We start from the raw sequence: 24,118 nt of genomic DNA, 5'->3' as shown, positions 1-24,118 counted from the left end.
GTCTGCCTTGTGGGACTCACGGGGGAATTGCGAGCAGGCACAGCATGGATCCACCTGGGGGAGGCCCCTCGCCCTCCCCCTAACCTCTTACTGGTCCCCCTCAGTATTTCTGGAAGAAGACCAAGTGCTTCTCTCCACGGCATGGGCTCTAGAAGTGGGAGCTGGCGGGATGCTGGCTCAGAGGCTTCGCTGAGTTCTGCTGGATGGAGCTCCCCTTGGCAGGGAGTTTTCTCTGCAGGCTTCAGAGTGACAGGGCAGGGGCAGGGGCCTGAGGCGTGGTGCCTGGGGTGGCTGCGTTGTGGGTGGGTGCAGAGCCCTCTCAGGGTAGTGTAGACCCTTCATTTGTTTACTTTACCTTATTTCTCCTGGAAAAACCCTTGCACAATTATATCTGGGCCAGGCAGCAAGGAAAAGCTGGCTGGATCTAGGCTTCAGATTTCCTGCAAAGGATTCCAGAAAAGGCACGACTAAGCTGTGCACCTCAGTGCACAGGTTGTTCCGTCTGTGATGGCTGGAGCAACAGTTAGCCCTCTATTTAGTCTGAGACTCGTCTCTTAGTTTCCTCTGTCTGTGTTTACCTGACCCTCATAATGGAAAACATAACTGGAAACAGCCTTCCATGCACTTTTTTCCCCTGTGAATTGTACCACGTGTCTTCCACTGGGGAGCATTTCCCTGTAATGTCCACCAATTTAGAGCGGTTTAAGGGTAAGGCAGCACTCTCCCTCCTCACCCCCAGCACCATCCACATGCCAGGGGACTGGCCCTGGGAGGCTGAGGGTCTGCTGTTCAAATCGGCACCCCCTTCTGGGTGAGCGCTGTGTGTGATCTCAGCCTCCACTAAAGCAAAGTTTCCTCAGCTGAAAAGCCGCTGCACCGACCATGACGAGGGATGAACAAGGTATAGTAAGGAAAACGCGTACCAGGCACCCAGGAAGTACCTGGGAATGGCAGAGGAGCCACAGACCCGCGTGCTTAGGCCATGGGAGCACCCTCACGTTTACTGAGAACAGAGTGGTGAGAAGGGCGGCCTAGGAGGCTGACACCTAGACCCAAATCCTGGCTCCACCATTTTATGCTGTGTGACATCAGGCAAGTTTCTTCACCTCACACCTGTCAAATAAGGATAATTCTAGAGGGACTTCACAGGGTCAGTGTGAGGCTTGACTTGAGAGACCGCTGGTCCAGTGTTTAGCCTAAGGCCTGGCCTGCTTCAGGTGGGGAAACTCCAAGTGTTGCGGGGGCCCTCTTTAGAAAAAGAACGCAAAGTTGCAAATGCAATATTAGGTATGGAAATGGATACAGTTGACCCTTGAACAACATGGGTTTGAACTTGGTGGGTCCACTAATACACGGATTTTTGCCAATACATACTATAAACGTATTTTTCTTTCTTATGATTTTCTTAATAACATTTTCTTTTCTCTAGCTTACTTTATTGTTAGAATGCAGTATATAACACATGTAACATACAAATATCGGCTGTTTATGTTATCGGTGAGGCTTCCGTCAACAGTAGGCTATGAGTAGTTAAGATTTGGGAAGTCAGAGTTACATGCAGATTTTCAACTGCATGGGGGTCATCACCCCTAACTTTTGCATTGTTCAAGGGTCAACTTGAATGACTTTAGAATATGAGAAGAGCTATCACAACAAATAACAAAAACTGACAGATACTCCAAGTAGGACAGAATCCAGAAACCATCATAATCAAATGATATGAAAACAATATAAAAATGATTAGTATTACGAAGGTGTCTAATGCACCTCTCCTATTTTGGCTGCATACTCTTGGATTGCCTCTTTATCTGACAATGATTTTGTATTCTCATTTTCAATAGAGACAAAAGAAAGACAAATCAGTTTTGCCTCTAGCATGATTCATCAACGGTTGCTTTTTATTACTGAGAGTTTAGAAGTTTCTTTCAGCTTTACAACTTGTTAGTGGTGATGCCACATCTGTAACTCTTTTGGCAGTTTCTTGCTCAGGTGGCTCCCACCAGAGAACTCTGCTCTTTGATCCTGGAAGGGGTGGGATGGAGGGTGTGGGCATGCGGTGGCCGTGAGCGAATAAGGGCAGTGTCTGATTCAGCTCCTTCCTTCTCCCTGCGATCAAAATGGAAGGTGCCCGAGTGCTCAACAAGGTCCACGTGGGGCAGGTTGTTGCTGGGCACCAAATGTGTGTGCAGGTAGTGGGGTTAGTCCCTCAGCCCCACCTGCAGCCCCTGACCCGGCACTAAGGCTGAAGGTGACTCCCCCAGGCAGGGGAACACTCAGCCTCTGGGAAGCATTACCTACTCCCCACCCCAGTCTTGCAAGGGGGTCTGACACCTGGCTTTATTAGCTCCGGGGGAAGTCGGCCTCTGCACTCAACTTATGTTGGTTGGTAATCTTATCATTTGACCGTCACTTCAAGGAATCCGTGTGGTCATGGCAATAAGATGCCCTCCGTGTGGCTGAGTGAACTGCCCTCCTATAATGAGACTTCATCCTGTGGCTGATTTCTCACCCATGTCCTGGGTCAATCAGGAAAGCCGGTCATGGAAAGTGAAGTCCGAAGGACTTGTTTCAGGAATGGGGAGACAAAGTCCAGAGAAACTCATGAATGACACCAGTTTACAAGGCCGGCTCTGTGGAAGCAGGGCCTGACGGACAGGTGTGCTCACCTTCCCTCCCGGCCCAGCTCTGGCAGTGGGGCAGACAGTGAGCTGCTGGGCCTTGAGCTGCTGCCTGGAAGGAGAGCTGAGGATCTCAGTAGTCACAGTGGGGGTGGGGTGGGCCTGCCCATGAATGAGTTGCTGGTGATGTTTCCCTGGGGCTGCTGAGACACCTCTCAGAGGAAGTCACAGCTCTGCATTCAAAGCCACGCATTAAAAAGCACAACCGTCAGTATGGCTGCCACTCGAGCAAGCGGAGCATTTACCAACCAATAGCACAATGTGTTTCATACACACCGTCTCCTTTTGTCCCCTCAAGACCCCTAGAGGAGGGTGCTTGAAGCTCCATTTTGTATTTGTAAATAGAGGCTCAGAGAGTCAGAGAACTTGCCCAAGGCCCAGTCTAGGACTGTTGCCACAAGAGACAACACTGGCCTAATTGTTACCTGGATTGCTGGATCCAAACATTACAGTGGAGGGCATGGAGGACGGAAGATGGTTTTGTCCAAGTCTCTAATGCCCAGTTCGCTCCTGCGCCCTCCCCAGCTCCTTACCCACTTTCACCCACAGCACTTGTCACTACCTGACATGTATCCTTTTGAGTCTTTGACCCCATCTTAATCATCCAGAGGCTTGAGTGAGCAGGGACAGCTCTAGGGAGCAGGGGACGGGTTCCAGGGGCTGGGGGAAGAATCATAGGCAGGGAGGAGCATTCTTTGTCTACAGGAAGGTTTGGTTTCCTCTGCCACTGCTTTCCCCCTGCAGATTCCAGCTCTTGGAGATAATGGCTTTTCCAGGCTTCTGAGTGCTCTGTTATTCAGCCGAGATGGTCACCTTTCCCCTGGCACTAGAATTCTTTTCAGAGAGGATTTCTGTTTGGAAGGAATACCTTTATTTAGCCCTTAGCCCAGGATGAAGATGTGTGTGTGTGTGTGTGTGTGTGTGTGTGTGTGTGTGAGGTTGGGGGTGGGTAAGGAAGAATTAATTAATGGGCCATGTAGAAAAAGGTCTGTCTGACACACTGGAGAAATAGAAGTGGAAAACGAGGAAGAGGAGAGTGGAGGAGGGTGAAGCAGGGAAGTTGGAGAAATGACAGGTTTACAACAGGACCCTGCCCAGGGAAATGCCCCATGTTTTTAGCACCTTTTCCAGGTGGGGGCCGTGTGAGTGGTTTCAATTGGGAACCACTGCAGGGGCTGATGCTGGGAGTGGCCCAGGAGCATCTCGTGGGAGGTAGAGTGGATTCAGAGAGAAAGGAGAAGCACCGTGACAAGAGGGCCTGAGAGATGGCGCCAGGGCGTTGGTGGGACTGTATGTGGCTGAGTCACCAAGTCCCCTGAAGGGCAAGCAGGTTGTCAGTATCCAGCTGTCCTAATTCTGTGTTCTACCCCCGAAGTGGGGAATTTAGAAGCAACCCCATGTTCCCTAGTAGGTGGCTAAGAACGTCAACCACCGACCTTCAGAATGACATCGTTTTGAAAATTCTCAGAGACAGACACGTACTTTCAGAGACAGGACTTTCAGGTCACTCTGATTGCCAAATGCCTCATTTTTGTCCAGAGAGAAAAATCGAAATCTTTTAAAAGATCCATTGGCCACCCTGCCAACCTTTCCTTCCCTGGAGCTGCAGATTCCAGATTCCAGGAAGCATGTCTACAACTATTTCTAGTGCTTTGCTGAAGGATTGCGTTATTGGCTCATTTGGGCAGCTTCCAATTTTACATCTTCAAATTCAACAAGGGTGACGACTGGCCACAGCAGAAAGGACGCCGAGTCAAGCGATCTATGAAGCTCAGAAAGAAATGGCCTTCACGAGTTGCCTCTGATGCTGATTTCTGAAAAGAAAAATCACGAACACTTGCACGGAGGAGGGCATCAGATGTGTCTGATTTGGGCCCCCCCTGATGTGTCAGTGTTCTTCATGAGCTTTTCTCAGTTCATGTTTCTTACCTTGGGAGATAATTTGCATTTGTTTCTCAACAAGTGGGGCTGATAAAGCCTGGGACACACTTCCATCAGTGTTGTCACCTCCTTCGCTCCAGTAGGGTGTCTAGCAGGTCCCCCGCCTTGATCACAGAAAATCAAAGTCTTCCCTCCCTTCAGAGGATGGCTTACTCAGGCTGCAGCGTGAAACAGCCTGGATAAACCTTTAGCGTCCCTAATTTGCATCTATTTGCACTTGTTTTGATTCCAAAACCCTCATTCCTTCCCCTCCAATAACGTTTTGAGCTCCTGCTAAGTACCAGGCACTGTGCTATCTCACCAGGTCTCAACAGCCTGTTTTATGGACATCAGTAATAAGAACGAGCACTTTTTTGCGCGTTTATATGGTGCCAAGCACAATGCTGAGGATTTTATGGACATTATCTCTTTGCCATCACAGCCAATTTTTATCCCCATTTTAAAGACGTGGAAACCAATTTAATACGATCCATTACAGGTCCACAATCCCTTTTTCTGAAACCCCAGGGCCAGCTACACTGGAATGCAGAATTTGTCAGGTGTGGATTATATATCATATGTTACACCCGCAGTGCAGCAGCATCAAATAATAAAACACATGGATATTTATGCAAAGAAATGTTTGAACGTTTAAAAAGTGGGATAAAGATTAGAAATAGCCTCACGTCAGTTAGGGTTATGATGCCAGTTGAATTACGAAAAGGCTTTTGGTTTTTCAGAGCTTTTTCGGCGATTCGGATGAGGCCACGTGATCAGGGTTACCCAGTGGTGTGTGTGCCAGAGCTGGGACTCACATCCCCGCTTCATTCCGAAGCCCACGTGTTTGATTACCATCCACGTTTTTTTGGGAGTGAAGCATGGAGAGGTGGACGCCGTCTCAATCCAGATCTTGTATTTTGCTTTGCTCCCAAACCCAGGACTTTTCTAGCGCTTAATGCTAGTGTTCTTGGTGTAAACTTCAAGTGGGTTTTTCCAACAGTGGGGCTGAGTTGCACGCAGTTGCATTCTGTGACTTTGCCATGGGCTGGAGGCCATATGTGCCAGCTCACGAGGTTCTCAAAGGGAGGAAGCTCAAGACGGAGAATTACATGGAGCCCAACAGGCCCATCTTCTCAGGGTCTGTGGAATGCCACGTATCATCGTCACATCTGAGGGCTGGAGGTGGAATTATGACCTTGAATTCAGCCCTGGTTCTTCTGTTTCCATACACAGCTCACTTTCTAAGCGAGGGGGACTGGCGTGTCACGGCTGGTCATCCTGTCCTTTCTCTTCTTTAACTGAATTTATAACAAAGGGGATACAGCACATGAGATCCAAGACTGGCCTCGTCTGAGACCCTCTTTGCAAAGAATTGGAAAATAACCTGTCCCCTGACAGGTGTCATTCTCATTTATGTCATTCACTCACCAAACATTGACGGAGGGCCTCGTCTGCTCCGTGTGGGGCACTGGCGCTTCAGGGCTCAGTAGGACATCGCTCCTGCCCTCAGGAAGCTCAGACTAATGACGGGGGAGCCAGAGGCAAGAAAGGAGGCTTCACTGGCGGTCAGGGCGGAGGGTGGGAGTGAAGTGGGGGGATGGGAAGTGGCTCCACAAAGGCAATGACATTTGATGAATGGCAGTTAGCCACTCTCCTTGGCTTCCAGGTGTTCATACTTTTGCTTTCCCTGCTACCTCCTGGGCCTCTTCTCATCTCCTCCTCTGTCCTCTCTCTAAATGTCCCTTCCGCCCAAGGCCCTCTTCCTTCCTTTCTCTCTCTTTGCATCCTCTCCCTAGGTAATGGAATTCATTGCCTTCACCTTAAATACCATCCATGTGGAAGACGCCTCCAGTTGCATGTCCCACCCACATCTCTCCGATGAACTTGAGACTTAAATGTTCACTTGCCTGTCACCTCCATTTAGGTGTCCACACACTCCTTGAAATTAACATGTCCAAAAGGGAATTCATGATTCTCATCCCAAAATCTGTTCCTCCTCCAGCCTGTCTGAGGAAACGCTATAACCCACCTGCTTCAGCAGAAACCTTGCTTCTTCCCTCCCCTCGTCCCTGATGTCTAAGTTACCAGCCAAGTCCTATCAAGTCTGTCCCCAAAGCACAGGAATTAATCGACTTCTCTCCACCTCCTCTGCCACCTTTTCAGCATAGGCCCCTCCTTCTTTTTGGCCATTAGAATAGCCTGCCACCTCACGTCTGCACATCTGCCCTTGTCACCACATCCATTCCCCACCCCCCAGAACCCAGACAAGTCTCTGAAGTCTGATCAGATGATATCCCAGTTTTAGATAATTTTGTGGCTCCCCACCTCCTTTCCACACCTTTCCAGGCTCCATCTGCCTTGCCCACCCTCTAACTGCCTGCCACCACCACCCCACCCTTACTCCAGCCACTCAGGTGAGGAGGGGACATCATTATTTTCTTTTCGTTCAAGTTTTTCGCTTTTGTCTCTTTCAAACACAGGAAGCTTTTTCACCCAGCAGCCTGTCATAGATGCGGTTCTGAAATAGTCTCATCCCTTCTCACAGCCTCTTCACCCCTTTCCATCCTGTCCCCATCCCTTGGGAAGTTTTAGTCACCTCCCCAGAGAGGCCTTCCCCGACTACCCAAATTAAAGTACTTCGCCACCTGCTCTTCTCCACCCAGCACCCCACCCCCTCAACCACAATTTCATGCAGCGATCAAGAAATATTCATGTACCTACTGTGCGCCAATTGTTTGCTTGCTGTACGTGTGAAGGGGAAGAGCTGGGTGGGGTGGGAAGTGGGTGAGCCTAGATGGTAAAGGACCGAGGGGTTGGTTTCCCACTCTGGGCATAGGCATGTAGTCAGTCTATCAAGGGAAGCAAAGCGAGGGAATGGATGGTTCCCCACAGTCAGGGCTGAGAGGTGGGGTGATCTGAGTGCTGGCGGCTGGAGGCCATGGGGACCTTCTGATGCTCCCTCATCCACAGCGGACCCTGTGATCATCAGATACGTTCCCTCTGAGCCCCAAAGTGGTCTTACCATCCTTCCCAACACAAGCTACCCTGTCCGTTCATCGAAGTGGCCTAATTTGCCTTTGCAGCCCTACGCAACTTAAGGTAGAGGACACTCCTGAATGCTAATTAAATATTCATAAACCTTTCCTTTTAGAGAGGGTACAGGTAGAAGCATTTCTTAAAAACAGTATCTCGCTCTGGATTTATTGAATCTGTTTTTCCCTCCTCTTTTTCTTTTTTTTTCCCCCCTCAGGAGAAAATAATGAATGTCAAAGGAAAAGTGATTCTGTCAATGCTGGTTGTGTCAACTGTAGTTGTCGTGTTTTGGGAATATATCAACAGGTAATTATGAAACACGATGAAATGATGTTGATGAAAGTTAATCTCCTCGTATTAACCAAGCCACCACGTTGAATTAAAAGTAGCATTAACTGAAACCATAAAGAAGAGATTCCACCCATCCTGTGTCTTTGAGCCCTGAGCTGTTTTTAAAAGCATTAGAGCTCCAAGTACTTTCTGGCTAATTAACTATCTTCCTTCCTGCTATGTTCCTAATATCTTGATTTTTGTACTTTTGCAGTTCTGGGCAGACTAGATCCAGAAACAGTATGGCTGTATTAAGCTCAAAATATAATTTTAAATTATTTGTATGGCTAGATATGGACAGTACCTTAAAAAATTTCAGACCCAGATTCCATGAGAAACGCACCCTGATTTTTGCAATCCTAAGATATTTGCCGTTTAAAGGAGCAACTCAACTTGTTGACTTTGCTGCAAAATACACTTGAGTTGCTGGTGATTCATTTGTGCCTGGCTAAAACTTTTCATTTCTTTTTTTTAACTGGACAGCAAAGTGAATTAAACATTTCACTTTCAAATTCATCAGTGGATTCACCCCAAACATACGAGCTGCTTCTGTGCTTTTGGAAACTACAGTGCCTCAGAGATTCCAGCTGGAGCGGCTTCTGACAGAAAGAAGTCTCCACTTTGACTTAAGAGGCACTGACACAGCTCAGCCTTTTATCCCAAAAGTCCGCTGTACAACTCTGGGCAGGGAGAGCTGTCTTGACACCATTAATATTTTTATGTCGAAGTGTTTTAGTCAAGTTCATGGTGATGGTCTGGGTTAACATGTGAATGTCTCTTTCGATTATTAAATGCCGGGATTTGATGAGCCAGTAGGACCATCTCGGCTACTAAAACAGGAACTGCATTTTGAGGTCCCTCAATCGAAGGAGAGTTGCTCCAGAATTTGGGAGCTATTTTTCCCCAGAGTGCTGCATAGATCTGACTGCTTCTGGGGTGTAATTCTGTTTCATTCTGAACAACTAACTCATTTTAAGAAAAGATAAGTAGAGTGTGACCAAGTTTAATGGGTCTACAAACCAGATCTTTCGAATTGAGGATACTAGGGGCCCCTAGTTTGAAGAAAAGGTGACTCAGAGGTGAGTGCAGGGGCCCCAAGCCTCCATGAGGTACTTGAGGACTCAGGAAATATCCTCACTGGAGTTTGGAGCTAGGCTGCCTGGGGTTGGTCCTAGGCCACCATTTACCTCCTCTGTGACCTTGGGCAACTTGCCCAGCCACTCAGTTCCTCATTTTCCCTATCTTTAAAATTGGGAGAGTAACAGTACCTGCTTCATACAGTTGTTGGGAGGATTGAGTTATTGTGTATAAAGCAGTTGGGGCAATGTCGGGTACTTCATAAGCAGTCAGGGCTCGTTACTATCATCGTCGTCACCATCTGTTCCAGGAGGCAGACTTGGACAGGGGACTTTGGCAGATAGAACAAAGTCTCCAAGAGAAGAACAAGTGCACTTTGGGGGTCCTGCCCTGAGCTCAGATGCTTGTGGGATAACCTTCAAGCGCTGAACGCTTGATTGGATAAACGTGGTATTTTGAATGGCACCAGAGTTGTACTTCTCTATTTTGGGTGGTTCACAAAATGCACACAAGGGAGCCAAAGGCCCAAATGTGCGTATTGGCACTAGCCTCCCACAAGGAGGGTCATTTTTAGTGCTGGGCACACTGTCTTTGCTCGGCAGCCGGAGCAGATTCTGGCTGCTCTTCAGGGCTATGGCCCGGCACCCAGATTGTGGCCACGTGATTCTTCAAGAAGAATCCACCTGAATATTTGCAAGGGACTTACAAGGAAGCAGATCCTTTGCCACCTTGTAAATTGGTCATGTGACAGTTTGAGGTGAGCCGAGGGCACAAACATTAACAGGTGGGTGGCACCGAGCCAAAAGGGATTTTAAAATGACGAAATCAACGGGTTGGTAAGAGAGCACTGTCGTCAGCAGTGCCTCCTGAGACAATGTCATCCGGGATCACATACGATTTGAGGCTGGATGAAAGGCGGGGGGAAATCTTAGCATTTTTTAACTGGAGGAGACTTTCAAAGTTATAATGAAACAATAATGATGGTGACGGTGATGATGACAGCAGCTCCTGGTTACTGAGTGTTGGCATGTGCCAGGGACCGTGCTGTGTACTCCCTCCAGCTCTTAGAACAACAGCCCTGAGAGGTAAGTGTTAGTCCAAGTTTCTAGAAGAGAGAGAATGCTGTGTCTCTGAGGCTCTGAGCTGGATGTGGCATTCGGCTCTCTCTGCAGCTGTTGTTTTGTTTTCTGGGGGAAGATAAATCCTGGGTGAGGGATGGCTGGGCCATGGTGTTCGTGAGGAGGTGGCAGGAAGGGACCCCTCCTTGGAGCTTCTGTCCCTCATTGAAACCACCCCTGGACAATGGAGGACTGTCTGTCATTTTTTTTTTTTTTCTTTAGGAAGATTATGAGAGTCTTCTGAGCCCTCCTTGTTCTGGGTAATACTGAAGTGACTGCAGTGGTACCTCCCAGTCTCTTGAGAACATTGCTATATCTCAAAGGAAGGTGGAAACCTAGGAGTAGCTAAAACCCAGGCTTTCAACTCATCCCAGGGCTTCAGTGATAATGGTTTGCAAAACAGCCTTTCTCAGAATTAAAAGTAACGTGATATGTTTTTATTTCTCACTTGCTTTTAGCCCAGAAGGCTCGTTCCTGTGGATATATCACTCAAAGTAAGTGCTCTGAATTCTAGATGTCTCTGGGACGTCTCCCGTGACCACTCCTGCTCCTCTTACAGCCCATTCTTAACGTGGCAGCTGGTGATGGAGCTGGCGATGGAGCCCTGGTCAGAGGTGGGGGGCAGGGATGGGTTCCCAGGAATCTTGACCACATCCCTCCTGCCCCCTAGATGTGCCTTTATAGAACCGTGGCTGTGTTTCGCTCTTGCTTCTTTCTCCTTAAATGTCTTTAAGTGGTGTCATTTGGAGACCATTCCTGCCTTGCTAATAAAAAGAGTCAGGGTAGATATCGTTCCTTATGCTGCCCATTACATATTATACACAGACCCTTGCAAGAAATTTCTTTGAGACAAAAGATCATGAAAAAAGTTTGTGGTTCCTGTTCCTGATTAACTAGTATGTGTTATATTATTATTATTAACAATGAGAACTATGTAATTGTTCATTTTTCTATCTTTGGTTTTGTTCCCAGGAAGCTCAGAGCAAAGTGTCATGCCTAACTGCTTGTACTTTCCTCAGTCTGCATTTCTCATATAATTTACCCCCTGGCATGAAATCTAGTCTTTTATGCTTACAAAATGCCGTGGGATCTTGGCAATGTCCCCAAACCCACTCAGTCAATATCTTAGCTACAAATGAAAACAAAGGTAAAACCTTTATTCTCACAAATGGCTGGGATGACCCAGGTCGTGTGAAAATAGTAATACCTACCAGGTGACTAAAGAAATGTTTATCTTTCTGTTCCCTTTTGTTTGCTTTATTCTTGCATTATTTCCCTACTTATTATAATCATATCTTCTAACCATCTCAAACATTTCTTGAAAGTCGATGAACATTCAAATAAGTTTCTTAACATTATTTCTGTGCATACCTCCCCACTTTATTGCCCAATTGAAGGGGATTACATCTCCTGTTTTCTCCTCTTTTCCCTCCCCCCAAAGGCTCCCACCTTGGGGAGACTCTCACAATAAGTGGAAAGTTCTGCATGTGGGTGGGAAAGGTGGCTTCTAATACAGTTTTCTGAGTTTCTGGTTCAGACACCCTTAGCTTTCCTGAGGCTGTCACTGCTGACTTTGCAGCAACCTGAATTCTCTTAGTTGAACAAGAGAGATCATTTTTTTTTTTTTTTGAAAGGGTTACTGATTTCTTTATTAAGATCACAATTTGTTACAGTAATTTTCAGCTTATAAAGCTCTTTTTATGTATGCTGTTTCATTTAGTCTCAAAGCTGCCTTCATGGTAGGTTGTTTATTATTATTATTGAGTATTATTATCTGACTTTTCAGAGGAGAAAAATCAAGATTCAGAGAGGGAAGATGTTCTATCACAGCCACACAACTAGTAAGTGGCAGAGCCAGGACTCAGGTTTATGTATTAAGGTCCCCCACCCCCACTCCCATCCCATCATTCTTTTCTCCCTTCTCTCCTGCCCGGGCTCCCTGGATGATAAGCTGAGGGCTGGCAGCTGCCCCAGGGAGGAGAGGTTCAGGCAGTGTCAGGTCTATATACACTCTCATTCAGCTAGAGCAGCTTCACTTCTGTCAGTTTTGCCAGCTGGCAGTTTAAAAAAAAAAAATTTTTTTTTTTTTTTTTTTTAAGATATTCTGTCATAAAGAGTTTGGAAAAACCCCCATTTGGTTGGGACTGTCTCATTTTCTAAAAATGTGTGTCATCTTTTTCATTTCTTAGAAACTCAGAACTTGGTGACAACGGCAGTCAGAAGAACTGGTGGTTTCCAAGCTGGTTTAAGAATGGGTAAGGCGGTGGGGATGCTGAGCTATGCTTTTCCACCCATTGAACACTTACACAGAGTCCAAGTAGAATGGTTCCGTGGTCATGACCTTCTCAGTCACTCATCTTTCTAGAGTCCTTGAAATCATATGAGGACTATATTTCGTGGTTGGGCTAGAGCATTTCAGGTTTTGTTTTTTCCATTTAAGTTGGAGGTGAGTAAGGCTTGCGCTGAAGTTCAGATTGCAGGAAAGACTATCATAAAAGAAAATGTTCTTATCAGAACTCTTTTATCAAGTTTTCTCCACACCCTGAAATAATCTGAGTATTGGGGCATTAAATTGATAACTATGCTTACTTGCAAAGATAATAAGAAAGGTGCGTACTGTGTATTTTCATCAAAAGTATGTCTTCATGACTACCAATCTGTATTTTTTAATCCCTTCACCTTTTCCATCCAGCTCCCCAACGCCCCTCCCCTCTGGCAACCATCAGTTTGTTCTCTGTATCTATGAGTCTGTTTCTGTTTTGTTTGTTCACTTATTTTGTTACAAAATGGTCACAGAGATGCAAAGTACAGTATACAGAATATATTATAGTCAATAATGTTGCAACAACTATGTATCGTGCCAGGTGGGTACTAGACTAATTGGGGGGGGGGGGTCACTGCATAAATTATATACAAGTGTAACCACTATGTAGTACACTTAACCTAGTGTAAACTAACGTTGAATGTCAACTATAACTGAAAAAAATAAAACATTATAAAAAGGTATGTCTTTATGAATAACCATCTAGTATCATGAACCTTTCTGTAGCCCTTCACTTACTACACCTGTTCCCTGCCTCCCAGCACCTTTCCCTGTCTGTCTGACACTGTACATCACCCTCCCTGCTTCACTCAGCTGGCTTTCCCTTTGTATACGTAGGACCCACAATTACCAGGGGGAAGAAGAAGACATAGACAGAGACAAGGAACAACGAAAGGAAGACAATGAAGAGCTTCAGCTATCCGACTGGTTTAATCCACAGTAAGAAAGCGTCGCCCACGTGCAGTAGAATTCATAACTCAGCAGGAGGTGGCGGGGCTATGTAGGCAACAGTGCCACTGAGAACGTTCCTGAGTGGGGAGATAGGGTCTTAGCATCCATTAAACCTATAACAAGAGATCAGCTGAGAAACCAAGAGTCTAGATGTTGGGATTCAGATGCTGGAGCCAACACGATGATTCTGACAATAATTGGCCAATGGTAGCAGACGAGTCATAACATGCTGGAGCCGGAAGGGGTCTTACCGGCCATAGCATGTTGTGGGAAGCCACAAGATCTAGTAGAGTCAGCAAGAAAATTCTCTCTGAGATTCAGTTAACTCATTGGTAAAATGGCAGCGATGAAACAAAATCTCATGGGGCCAAACGGGCATTCGTTAAGCAAACATACAACAAAAGTTGATCAAACACCTATGATAGGCTAGCCGGTGTTTTTCAAACTACTGGTCGCTCTCCATTAATATATTCAGAAACTAGCTTAATGGGTAGCAAACAGCTTTAAAAAAAAATGAAATCGAATAGAAAAATCAGGGTCTCACAGGAAGTAAGGGTAAGCATTGTTTAATGGAATTTTTGTTTCTGTATATATGTATATGTACATGTGTGTGGTTGTGACGTAAAATGTATTTCTCACTGTGATTCGTGGTCAAAAATGCTGTACTACACATTGTGTTAGGCAAAGGGGACAGGAGTAATCAATTAATATGGGTATATTCAGGAAGTTCACAATCTTCTAGGGGCCCTAGATGTGAAACTAGTATTTGCTAAGCTTGGTAAGGAGATATGATCCACCTGACTGAGAAGGATGTAGCTTAGGGAGTAAGGTGGTGGGAGCTGTCCAGGTGACCTGAGCCTGAGGCTGCTCAGTGGGGAAGGGGCCTGGAGGAGGAGGCACAGGTGCAGAAGTAGGGGAGGCGATGAGCTCGACTGGGGATGTATGTGGCTTCGGGCACTAGGGGGGCATCTGGACGGAGATTCACAGGGTGCTTGCCTTGGCCCGTTCGGGCTGCTAGAACACAGTGCCATAGACTGGATGGCTTATAAACACTAGAAATTTGTTTCTCAGGCTGGTGGCTGGGAAGTCCAAGATCAAGGCACCAGCATATTTGGTGTCTAGTGGGGACCCACTTCCCACTTCGTACATGGGGGTCCTCACCTGGTGGAAGGGGTGAGGGAGCTCTCTGGGGACTTTATTAGGGCACTAATCCCATTCATGAAGGCTCCACCCTCATGATCTAATCACCTCAAAGGCCCCACCTCCAACTACCCCCACAATGGGGATTACGTTTCAACATACGCACGCAGGGATGGAGGAGAACACAAATAGTCCATCTATAGCCGTGCCCGAGCTCAGCAGAAGATACATGGTGGAGATGTGGGATGAGGAGGCATCAGAATGCAGGTGACCTTGGGATCTGTGAGCCTGGCTGAGGCCACCCAGACAGAGGGACAGACCTGCCTCCTGTCTGACGTCAGCATTTAAAATACGGGTAGAGGAAGAGATGTCTGAGGAACAGCTACAGAGGCAGGACGAAGATTGGGAGAGAACAGCATCTATTCCAGTATGAGGGATCTTGGGCGTTGGAAAGAATGAATGTGTCCTGGCAAGTTCTCGTATTGTTTTGGGTTGGGGAATCCATGCCAGTGTGGAAGGATGGGAATTTGGGGCCCCCATGGATCATTTGATGAGCTGGACAACAGAGGTGCTAAACCATTACAGGAAATTTAAGACTATGGACACATTATTGCTTTGATAAGCCCCTTAGATGGCAGCAGGTTAAGTCCTCCGAAGGGATCAGGCTAGGTGAACCAGAGATGGTCACCAAGCTCCCTTCCAAGGAGGGTGACGCATTTTTACTGTAGCACTTGTGCTTTGCTGAGCAGGACTTGGGTAGTGAATTCAGGACTGAATTACTGGGGGCAGAGAGGAGAGACAGATCACAGCCACCCGCTGTCACTCTCTCCACTCTACCCTGCACACGGCTCAGCTTCTCTCTAAACAAATGGCGAGCAGGTATTTAAATACTGGTTTAAAGTGGCACTAAATTCAAGCCTTCTCAGGGCACCAAAGTGTACTTCTGCATAAATGAATGATTAGCTGAACAACTGCAGGAACAAATAAATACACTTATATCAATGTATCCTTTTCTGTACTCTCCCTAAAACACATTACAGCACAGCATGTACACATTTCCACATTAAGATCTCGCAGCTTCCCCGGCACCAGATCCTCCTAACTTTCCTCCTTCTTCTCCATCTCCCTTCTCAGTCTCCTCGACAGGAGCCTCTGCCTCTTCCCAGCCTTCAAACGTTAGGGTTTCTGGAAGTTAAGTCCAGTATCCTCATCTCTTTTCTTTGTACAGCATCTTCCCTCTGACGTGCGTCTAACTGCCTGCCTGACAGCTCTGCATGTCTCACGTGACCCCACTCCACCCTGGTTCTTATTTTCCAGCTCACGCCAGTCTGGGAACCCCCCCCCCCCCCCCCAGTTCAGCCTTGTCCCTCCATCCTCCTCACAGTCTTAATTCCTTAATGTGTTCTGTTCATTCTTCCTCCAAAATTCTTCCCGCGCCATCTGCTGCTGTGTATTCCACGCCACCACCCTTGTTCACACCACCGTCAGCTCCTTTCTGGATCACTCTCCAGCAACGCTGCTGCTTGGACGGCGTTCGGTAAAGAACGTGTTGTATGCATTCCGCATCTTGGTTGACCTGCACAATTCCTACAGTTTTAACGCTTCCTCCACTCAGCCCTCGGATACCACACTGTTCCCACAGATAAGGACATACAATTTTAAAAAACCACCGGTAACCCAGGCAGGTTATGTGTTTTGGTTATGGAGGCCCTTTTACTTTGGGGGAAGCCTTTGGTCTACACGGGTGGAACCACACAAGCTGACGTGACAGGGTACCCTGCTTGGAAGGAAGGTTCCTGGGCAGCTTCGAGTCTTTCCCAGCGCTTTCCCCTCCTTTTATAGCCCTCATCTTTGACCGTGGACATCTCTGGCAGTTGACAGTGGCAAAGGCTAGCTCTTGGCACATGTGTGGCCTGTCCTCTTACTTATTTTTTTTGGGGGGGAGGGAGAATTGTGGGTTTTGATGACTAAGACTCGTTAATACAGAGGTTTATCCAAGAAGCTGATCTCAACTTGTGCACCCTCCCCTCCACGCCCCACCACTGCCTGCATTTCAGGCAGTCACCTGGCTTCTTGGTCAGGGGTGCTGACATGCTGGAATTGCCAATGGAATTTAATAATTAACAGCTGGGAAGTAGAACATTTTAATTTTTAATTAAACATTAATTTTTAATATTGCTACTTTTTTGTCCTGTTCAAAGGAATCTTCCCAGCCAAGTAACCCAACTGAAAACTGGTTCTCTGACTCAGTCTTTCTAGAAATCGTGGACTGAGTGGCTGTGCAGTTGAGGAGTGTATAGTAGGCTGACCACCTTTCGGGATGGTGAGATTCTCGGGGGGTAGGATGAGGGTCTCATTTCTCTGATCGCCATGCTCAGCACGGGGCCTGGTAAGGAGCAGGGACTCAGGAAATGTGTGTCGAGGGATTGAGTGCCTGGGTCTGGCCTTCCCTATAAATCAAGTGGCAGTTCTGGTCTCTTCCTCTCCTACTCCCACTTTATTTGTAAAATGGGGGTGACGACAGCATCCACTTTCTAAGGTGGTTGTGAGGATTAAATGAGAGAATGAAGTCAAGTATTGAGACTCTGTGTACCGTAACTATTAAGTATATCTTCCTTCTTTTCTTCCTGCTCCTCTTTCTCTTGCTTTTTAAAAAAACAATATTCCCTGCTTACCAGATACCCAACTCGTGCACACCTGCGTGACTTAGCTAGCAAGCTAGGTCAGAACAACTTAAAAGATCCTTGACAGGCTAAAAACGAAGGACTGCGATGAATGAGGTGATAATACACGGGAGAGTTTAAGTTCAGAAATGTTGGTTATAGAAATATAAGCTGTGTGTTGTGTGTGTGTGAAATCTTGTCATTCAACAAAGCTGGGGGTTTTATGTGACTAAAAGCATCACATAAGCTTCTAAAAACAAAGGAGAAAAAACCTCATCATTTCTCATTCTGCAGCAGCTAATTTGAGTGGAAATAGTGACAGAGCTGGGTTCTAAGCCCAGCTTCACCAGCATAGCAAATAAATGTTCACACAGGAAGTGATGTGAGTGGTGGCTTAGAGCAGACTCCAGACTCAGCCTGCCTGGGTTCAAACTCCAGCCTTGCTCTTACTAACGGTGACCTCCGGCAAGTTATCGAACCTCTCTGTGCAGTAGTTTCCTCATTGATAAAATGAGAATCAAAATAGCACCCACCTCGGATGGGTGAGCCCCTTAGCACAGCGTCTGGCCCCCCAGGAAGTGGTCAGGGTGTGGTAGTTACCACAGCAGCAGCTGGCTGTGTGACCTTGGAGTAGTTAACAAACCTCTCTGAGCCTTGGTGTTTTTACCTGGACAGTGGACATAATATGTGGCATGCCTGTTGCAAGGACTAAAAAGAGAAAGGGGATGTGAAGGTGCTGGCACAGGTTGGTACAGAAACCAAAATAGCTTCTTTCATGATTGAAGGAAACCAAGAGCAGCGGTCCCCTGTGCAGCCAGCATATCTGGGTGTGAGGGCGGAGCTGAGTCTCAGTGTGAGACTCCAGACAAGATGGGGAAGGTCAGGCGAGCAGCCTGAGAGGGTCTCCGCTCTCCACCCTGCTACCTCCACCCCGCCCCATTTCTGGAGGCACTCCAGCTGTGCAGGGGGAAGTAGGAAGTAGGCCAGAAGAAGGGTGCATGGCTGGGGTGGGAGGGCAGTCTGCTCAAGAATTAGAGTGCGGAGCTAGGTGACACTGGGACAGGAGGCATGAGGACCAGTCTACTGAGGCCCTTTTCCGCTCTGGGGCTGGGGCCGGGGTGAGGTAGGGTAGGGGCAGTTTTGTTAGAACCCACCCTCCACTCATGTGTGAGGGGAGGGCAAGTTCTCACTGGCCTGATCTATTTGCTGACATCTCCCCCGATAGCTTCTCCAGGACCACATGCACGCAGGCATTAGGGACCCCACTACGGGGACCACCGGGGACCACGGGGACGTGGCCCCAAACACTGACCTCCCCATAGTGGATAAAGTACAAGCAAAGGCCTAGCAGGGGCCAGGCTTGTGCGTGCTGGGGTTTGAATCTAAATAACTGTGTTTCAGCCTCTGCGCCCCAGCGGGAGAAATGCAGCGACTTCCTGAGCAAAAGGGGAGCAGAGCTGAGCCCCCTCCACTGGCTGGCTCCAGGCTGAGTTTCGCCCTAGTGCTGGGCCCCAGCTGCCTCTCAGCCTTTCTGCCTTCCGCCTTTACCGTTTGTCTGTCACAGCTCTTACGTTGCTTCCTGTGTTTGTGTTGGCTTTGCCAAGTTCCTTTCAAGTGTTCTGAGAGCAGAACACGTGCCCCTCCCCCCTTGTGCTTCTAGTAAAGAGGCCCCGTCCTGTGGTCTGAGGACGGTGTCTGTGCACGAGCCCCATGTTCCAGCCTCAGCGGTGGGGGCCTCTACTGAGTCCCTTCTTTTCTGGGGGGCTCTGTCTCCTCGTTTGTAAAATGAACGGTAATACCCAAATCCCCTTCGTCTGGGGCCCTTTTTGGCCTATCACCAAGTTCCTACCCAGAAATCCTTTCCTGGCAAAAGGCAAATTGAAACAACTTTTTTCTCTTTCAACTCGGTGTCACTCTCTCCTTCTCCTTCGTAGGCTCCGAGGGCACCCACGAGGATAAACGGGGCCTAGGAAGGGTTTGGGGAGATAGGGGGAGGGAATAAGAAGGAACAAGAGAACAAGAAAAATAGGAAAAGGGGGAAACGTCTGAGATACACAGGTAAGATCCCCACAAGGCCCCCGAGGCAGCCCTAAGAGGCACCTGGGCCCCAGCTGACTGTCCCACACTCAGAAGGTGCTACCCCTGAAATGTCGTACGGCCCAGCTGACTGCTTGGTGTCTGTCCAGCTATAGTCAGGATTCAGGGACAGTCACTGCCGATCATAGTGGACCCTGGGTTTCCTGAAGGCAGTCTCTGCCCCGTTTATAAAGCAAAGCTCTCCCAACTCATAGCCCTCTATGTTTTTTCTCACCAGGAAACGCCCAGAGGTCGTTACAGTGACCGGATGGAAGGCGCCCGTTGTGTGGGAAGGCACTTACAACAGAGACATCTTAGAAAATTACTATGGCAAACAGAAAATCACCGTGGGTTTGACGGTTTTTGCTATCGGAAAGTAGGTGTCCCTATTCAAATTGACCTTGACTTTTTCTTGTTCCAACTGTAAAAATGTTTGTGAGGGGTCCCCTGGGCTTCCAGAGGCTGTTCATGACTTGTCTGAATTATTAGATAGGAGAATGTTATAATGGCACCATTTCAGTCTTGTTTCTGCTGAGGACCCAAAAAGATGAGAGCAAAACAATAGTCAGTGAGTGGACTCCTCACCTCAAAATGAAGGTGTCGGATTACAGGTAAAAATGGCTGCTCCACCCACTGAGTCTGGAGTCTACAGCACACCCACCCACACCCACACCACTAACACCGGGACCTCCACGGCTTTCTCTGGAAATTCCAAAAATGCCAGCAGTTAGATAGTCCATTCTTTCTCCTACACTTTCAAGTCCCAGGGCCAAGGACAGAAGGATTTACAGCAAGTTCTTGTTCCAGAGTGACCCGCGTGTGGTGGTTTTCCAGGTCAGAGCACGGCTGACCAGCCTAGGAAGGTTTTCAGCCCCTGGACATTCAGTCGGTCAGAAATTCCTCTGCTACAGGTTAGGTGGCGTCCCCTGTCAGCTTCTATTTCCTCGTTTAGAACGTTCCTCACAAAACTGAAATCATTCTTGAAATTAGTAGCTTGTGATATTGGTTTTAAAACATAACCCATTTTGCTCTTTTGGAGAAGATTTTTTTCCAAAACAAAAGCAAAGCTTAATTTTTTTCCTGTGCCTCCCTCACTCCCCCATGCCCTGCCCCTCAGTCTTTTCCGAAAGCCCCATGGGAAGTGGACCCCATTGCGTTGTACAGAGTTGAAGGCGCAGGTTGATCAGAGCTGGAACTCTGCCCCCTGCAGGGCCCAGAGGAGAGCGAGCTCTGTGACGATCTAAGTCCTCCAAACCAGAGCTCAGAGGCCATGGCTGCCACCATACTAATCAAGTCCTAATGTCACCGGCTGTGCTGATCCAAACGACGGAGGTAGCATCTCTAACAGAGGAGGGTGACGCTGACGTTTTGACATTTTACTAGAAGAATCTGTACTGTTGATGACTTGAGAGCCGATGCTCACTCAGATCACCGAATCCTTTGGCTCGAGAGGGGACAAGCCAGGGCAATGCAGATGGATTGGATCCCGGTGTTTCCACAGAGAGCCCAACATTGCCCACTGTCCGACAATGACTTCAACCGTCCGTTGTGTCACTGAAAGAAGCATCCAAACCTATGAAGAATTTTTTAGGATTTTGTTTGAGCCAAACTGATGACAATTGCCAGAAAGCAAGATCTCAAATGCTCCAGAGAATGACAATTTTGCAGGTGTTTTTATGCATTTGAAATGAAGGAGGCAACCTAAGGAAGATGACATGAGGATGGGAGAAATCAGCTAAAGTTATATGCCTGGGGCGTGACTATCCCCATGACCTGCTCACGTAGGAATTTGTGATCAGATCTCCCTGTGAGGGTACTTTCCATAGAACCCTTTTGTGTCCCCTGTTGCAGTTCCGCAGGGCTCAGCTGTATATGGCACATCCTGGGGAAAGCCCTGTGCTCTCCCCTCTGAGGAAGGAGAGGACTGTTTGTATTCAGCAGCAAGAATAAATCTTCGCAAGGGTGGATTTGGACTTTTAGGAGGTGTAATGTTTGGTTTATTTTCAAAGAACAATGCCTCAAGCCAACCTCAGTGTTTACATCTTTAAACAACGTTAAACCTCACAATGGTTCCCTCCCTCCTCCCAGGATTGTCTCCCAACTGCAAAGCACAATAGATTTTGCTTAAAGTTGCAAAGGACCAAAGAATTTCCTGGCTACCCCTCACGGAGCCATGTCAATGTTTTCCTTTCTATGGCTCAGATATATTCTCTCCATTTAAAGACTCAGTACTGTCAACCCTTGGGTTTCCAGAGGCAACATTAAAAGCACACTTTAATTTTGGTAGGAAAGAAAGGGAATTCAAGCAGCAACCCAAGTGAAAAGAAGTGCCAGTTATTGTTACTCACAAAACATTGGCCAGTGAGTGGCCGGCACTGTGAGCAGCACGAAATATTCAACCTACACCCAATGAGGCTGGGGTTTGCAGGAGTTGGGTTTAGCCATCTTTCTAGTCTTTCTGCTTCTCTCCATGGCGTCACACGATACTGTGGAGCTTGGGTTACAGAAGACATCACCGTGGTGGGTCTTGGTGTTTCTTTTAAACCGTCTTGTATAATGTATGTATGAGGTTATTGTGATTGTAGGAAAATGAGTGTCCGCGATTACTTGTATTTCAAGTGGACAGCATGAGGAGTCGGTATTTGTAAGCGCGAGGCAGTGAGTCTGCTGAGCACCCGTTACCATACAATTAATCCCATTCCTCTCACTCGCCCTCCAGCCACCACCCTTCTCATGTAATATGTGAAAAGAATTTGCACTGTGATCCTTTGATGAGGGGTTTCATTGTTGAATTCATACTGTGTTTCCCCGAAAATAAGACCTAGCCGGACAATCAGCTCTAATGCGTCTTTTGAAGAAAACAATATAAGACCTGGTATTATATTATGTTATGTTATGTTACATTGTTATATTATATAAGACCAGGTCTTATATTAATTTTTGCTCCAAAAGATGCATTAGAATTGATTGTCCAGCTAGGTCTTATTTTCGGGGAAACACGGTAGCATCCTATATTATTTATTTTTTCTTTTTATGGGTTCTGGATTGTTTCTTGGTGGGGTGGGGACTGGTCTCAAGGGCCAGTTTCACAGAATAAATATCAGAGTTTACAGCTAGTCAGTGGCAGAGCCTGGGGCTCCTGACTGACCGCAGCCCTGAAATGCCCAGTGTTTTCCAGTGTCCATCCATTTCCAGACTAAGGAGCCGCTCGGCTGAAGGTAGGAACTTACAGCATTAGGGCAAAGAGAGAATGCCAGTGCGACCAGCTTGAATGGTGAAAGAAGTCAGCACATGGCTCCCTACCCCATTCTCCTACCCCAACTTGTAGGCCGACAGGTAATAGCTGGCCCTCGGGCAGAGGCCGGGACTAGCTTACTGAGCCTTTCTGCTTATCCGGGTCCCCCAACATGGTGTTTTTTGGATGAACTGATAAATAACTAAACTACCACTACACACCTATTTAGAGTGGTCGAAATCCAACACACTGACAACACCAAATGCTGATAAGGACGTGGAGCAACAGGAACTTTCATCCATTGCTGATGGGAATGCAAAATGGTACAGACACTTTAGAAGATGGTTTGGCAGATTCTTACAAAACTAAACATACTCGGGCCGGCCCAGTGGCTCAGGCGGTTAGAGCTCCATGCTCCTAACGCCGAAGGCGGCCAGTTCGATTCCCACATGGGCCAGTGGGCTCTCAACCACAAGGTTGCCAGTTCGACTCCTCGAGTCCCACAACGGATGGTGGGCAGCGCCCCCTGCAACTAAGATTGAACACGGCACCTTGAACTGAGCTGCCACTGAGCTCCCGGATGGCTCAGTTGGTTGGAGCGACTCCTCTCAACCATATAGTTGCCGGTTCAACTCCTGCAAGGGATGGTGGGCTGCGCCCCCTGCAACTAGCAATGGCAATTGGACCTGGAGCTGAGCTGCGCCCTCCACAACTACGATTGAAAGGACAACAACTTGACTTGGAAAAAAGCCTGGAAGTACACACTGTTCCCCAATAAAGTCCTGTTCCCGTTCCCCAATAAAATCTTAAAAAATGACAACAAAAAACTAAACATACTCGTACCATACAATCCAGCAATTGTGCTCTTTGGTATTTACCCAAAGGAGTTGTAAACTTATGTCCACATAAAAACCTGCACATGAATATTTACAGCAGCTTTATTCATAATTGCCTAGACTTGGAAGCAGCTAAGGCGTCCTTCAGTGGATGAATGGATACACAAATTGGGGTGCCACCAGGCAGGTGTATTATCAATGATAAAAAGAAATGATCTATCAAACCATGAAAAGACATGGAGGAACCTTCAATTCATATACTAAGTGAAAGAAGCCCCTCTGAAAAGGCTATGTACCATTTGACTCCAACTATATGACATTCTGGAAAAGGCAAAACTATGGAGACAGTAAAAAGATCAGTAATTGCCAGAAGTTGGGGTGGGGGAATGGATGAATAGATGGAACACAGGATTTTTTTGGGCAATGAAAATATCTATGTAATACCATACACAGTGATAGATAAATTCATTATACCTTTGTCTAAACCCACAGATTGTACACTAAGAGAGAGCCTTAATGCTATGGATTTGGGAGTGATAACGATGGGTCAGTGTAGGTACATTGATTGCAACACACGGGCCCTCCTGGTATTGGATGGTGATGGAGGAGGATGTGGGAGGGAGGGTGGAACAGGGGATACATGGGAACTCTCTGTGCTTTTGGCTCAATTTTGCTGTGAACCTAAAAATGTTCTAAAAAATAAAGTCTATTATAAAAAGGGGAAAATAGTTAAAATAA

At 47.2% G+C, this 24,118-nt stretch overlaps 1 protein-coding gene across 3 annotated transcripts in view; it reads left to right on the top strand.

Moving 5' to 3' along the window:
• The window catches only part of GGTA1 (glycoprotein alpha-galactosyltransferase 1 (inactive)), a 57,345-nt gene that overhangs the window by 28,883 nt on the left and 4,344 nt on the right, over positions 1-24,118 (top strand). For all 3 annotated transcript variants that reach the window (XM_019731229.2, XM_019731230.2, XM_019731228.2), the window contains 5 exons: positions 7,849-7,937; positions 10,615-10,650; positions 12,346-12,411; positions 13,317-13,418; positions 19,548-19,685. In XM_019731229.2, coding sequence (XP_019586788.1) covers positions 7,858-7,937; positions 10,615-10,650; positions 12,346-12,411; positions 13,317-13,418; positions 19,548-19,685 — 422 coding nt within the window. In that variant the 5' untranslated portion in view covers positions 7,849-7,857. The remainder of the gene's footprint in view (positions 1-7,848; positions 7,938-10,614; positions 10,651-12,345; positions 12,412-13,316; positions 13,419-19,547; positions 19,686-24,118) is intronic.

Source organism: Rhinolophus sinicus, linkage group LG04 (genome assembly GCF_036562045.2).
Source record: "Rhinolophus sinicus isolate RSC01 linkage group LG04, ASM3656204v1, whole genome shotgun sequence".
NCBI classification, from domain to species: Eukaryota; Metazoa; Chordata; class Mammalia; order Chiroptera; family Rhinolophidae; genus Rhinolophus; species Rhinolophus sinicus.
This window is presented reverse-complemented; position numbering and strand designations above follow the sequence as displayed.